This window comes from Austrofundulus limnaeus, unplaced genomic scaffold, assembly GCF_001266775.1.
Source record: "Austrofundulus limnaeus strain Quisiro unplaced genomic scaffold, Austrofundulus_limnaeus-1.0 Scaffold54, whole genome shotgun sequence".
Lineage (NCBI taxonomy): Eukaryota > Metazoa > Chordata > Actinopteri > Cyprinodontiformes > Rivulidae > Austrofundulus > Austrofundulus limnaeus.
In genome coordinates this window covers 1998636-2000632 of record NW_013952456.1, presented here as the reverse complement: position 1 = coordinate 2000632, position 1997 = coordinate 1998636, and the positions used below count along the sequence as shown (strand labels likewise).

Below are 1997 nucleotides of genomic sequence, written 5' to 3'. Positions count from 1 at the left end.
CTGAACATCCTACAGTATTTTTAAAGTCATTATTTTACAGTTAAAGTATATGTTTATCATATAAAGTCTGTTACAACGAATCGGGGATCCCTTTAACTCCTGACTGCACAGAAACAGTGATTGATTCACTAATAAAACTTCATAAATTCAAAAAGCTGCACATGAACGTGTTTAATTACCAGTAGTTGTCTCTTCCTTTAAAAAGGAACAATAGTAGTTTTTTTTCATCAAACCTGCAGCGTTCAGTTTGCTTCACATGCTGCATTAAATGAAACTGGACTGCAGGGCTTTCTGCAGTTAAAAATTGATTTTATTAGTGCAAAAAAGTGTGAGCTGTAATCCAACCGGACAAAAGAAGCTGCTGCGTTCTCATCGCTGAGGAAAACCAAACAAAGGCAAACGTTTCAGCTCGTCTCACTCTGTGTTTTTATTGCTTCACTGGACTCTTGCTCACTCGTATTAATTCCAATTCTCTACCATAATCTAATTCTGTCCCCGTGTATGGATTGTTTTTAATGTATTTGTGTCCTCCTGTCCTGTGTGGCTGCAGGTGGAGCTGGAGCGAGGGAAGATCCTCCACATCAAGGCTCTGGCTCTGGGAGACCTGAACAAGGCTGGTCAGAGGGAGGTCTTCTTCGAGCTGAACGGGCAGCTCCGATCAGTTCTGGTTAAAGACACAGTGGCCATGAAGGTACATGAACGACTCGTTTATGATCATCAAACTGACAAATGACCCACTGCTGAACCACAACATGCTGAGTCAGCTCACWACTGATTCATGGTTTCAACAGGAGACAGGACGCATTAATAACAACAACTCTTTGTTGTTTTTATTTTCAGGAAATGAAGTTCCACCCCAAGGCTCAGAAGTCCATTAAGGGTCAGGTTGGAGCTCCGATGCCTGGAAAAGTTCTGGAGGTCAAGGTTAAAGTTGGATCTAAGGTCAGTTTATTCAGCCTGGATTCTGTTGCTTTGGGTGAAACTTTAGCTTTGATCCCTAAATGAAACGATTCAAACAGCTAAACAATCAGATTTACACAACAAAGCTGTTTTTAATTTGTTAAAAACAATTTGATTCTGTATTTGAAGTCAGTGAAATTTAATTTTAATCAGTTTAATAAGGTAAAAGGTTTATGAATAGTTAATATCTTACCTGTTGCAGATGGCTCTTTGAATCTTTGAACGACCTCAGTTTGTAGCAATAGTTTAACTGGATTTATGAGCTAATGGCAGCTCTGAGCAGGAAAAAAAAAGACCAAAGTGAATCTCTGTCATGGGACCTGAGCWTGTAGTTGCTGTCAAATTTCCCGTATAGCTGCTGGTTAGAGGTCGACTGATATTTTGGGCTGATATTTATTTTTTCTTGAATCAGCAGCAACCAAAGCAAGAAAAGCAAACAATCTTAAGGTTATGTATATTCTTTATAGAATATTTAAATGTTCTACATTGTTTGCATCTATTTTAATAAATGTATCATTTCTTTTTAATTTGAGACTTGTGTAACATTTATCATTTTTCTCATGTAAATGGAAGAAAAAGTAACATCAGCTTCAGGAACTGGCAGCACACAGGGATCAGTTAAACTGACGTTAAAATAAAAACTTGTATCAGTCAATCTCTAYTGCTTATGACCTCAGACATTAAAGAAAAATATAAATTTTGAACATTAAGGACAGCAGAACAGATTACAGTTCAGTTCCTGTAATTAAGAAGTTGGTTCTTTTTAAATTAGTTTAAAATGTTCACTCCTAGTTTTGATATTTGATCAAATGCATTACAGTTGTTTGTTTGCAGAGGTGTRAAGTAACTAAGTACAAATACTTTGTTACTGTACTTAAGTAGAATTTTTGGGTATCTGTACTTGAGTAAATATTTTTCAGCCTACTGTTTACTTCTACTTCTTCTTACATTACCAACTTTTAAAAACTGTTACGGCCAGAGGTCTTTCTTCTATGTTTATACTAAAGCATGGAATGACATTCCTCAAAACATAAAGT

The 1997-nt window shown here is 36.4% G+C and overlaps 1 protein-coding gene across 1 annotated transcript in view; it reads left to right on the top strand.

The window, feature by feature from the left end:
- Positions 1 to 1997, top strand: part of LOC106517946 (pyruvate carboxylase, mitochondrial) — a 382167-nt gene that overhangs the window by 376819 nt on the left and 3351 nt on the right. The window contains exons 25-26 of the mRNA XM_014008998.1: positions 551 to 691; positions 841 to 942. Of these exons, the coding sequence (XP_013864452.1) occupies positions 551 to 691; positions 841 to 942 (243 nt within the window). The remainder of the gene's footprint in view (positions 1 to 550; positions 692 to 840; positions 943 to 1997) is intronic.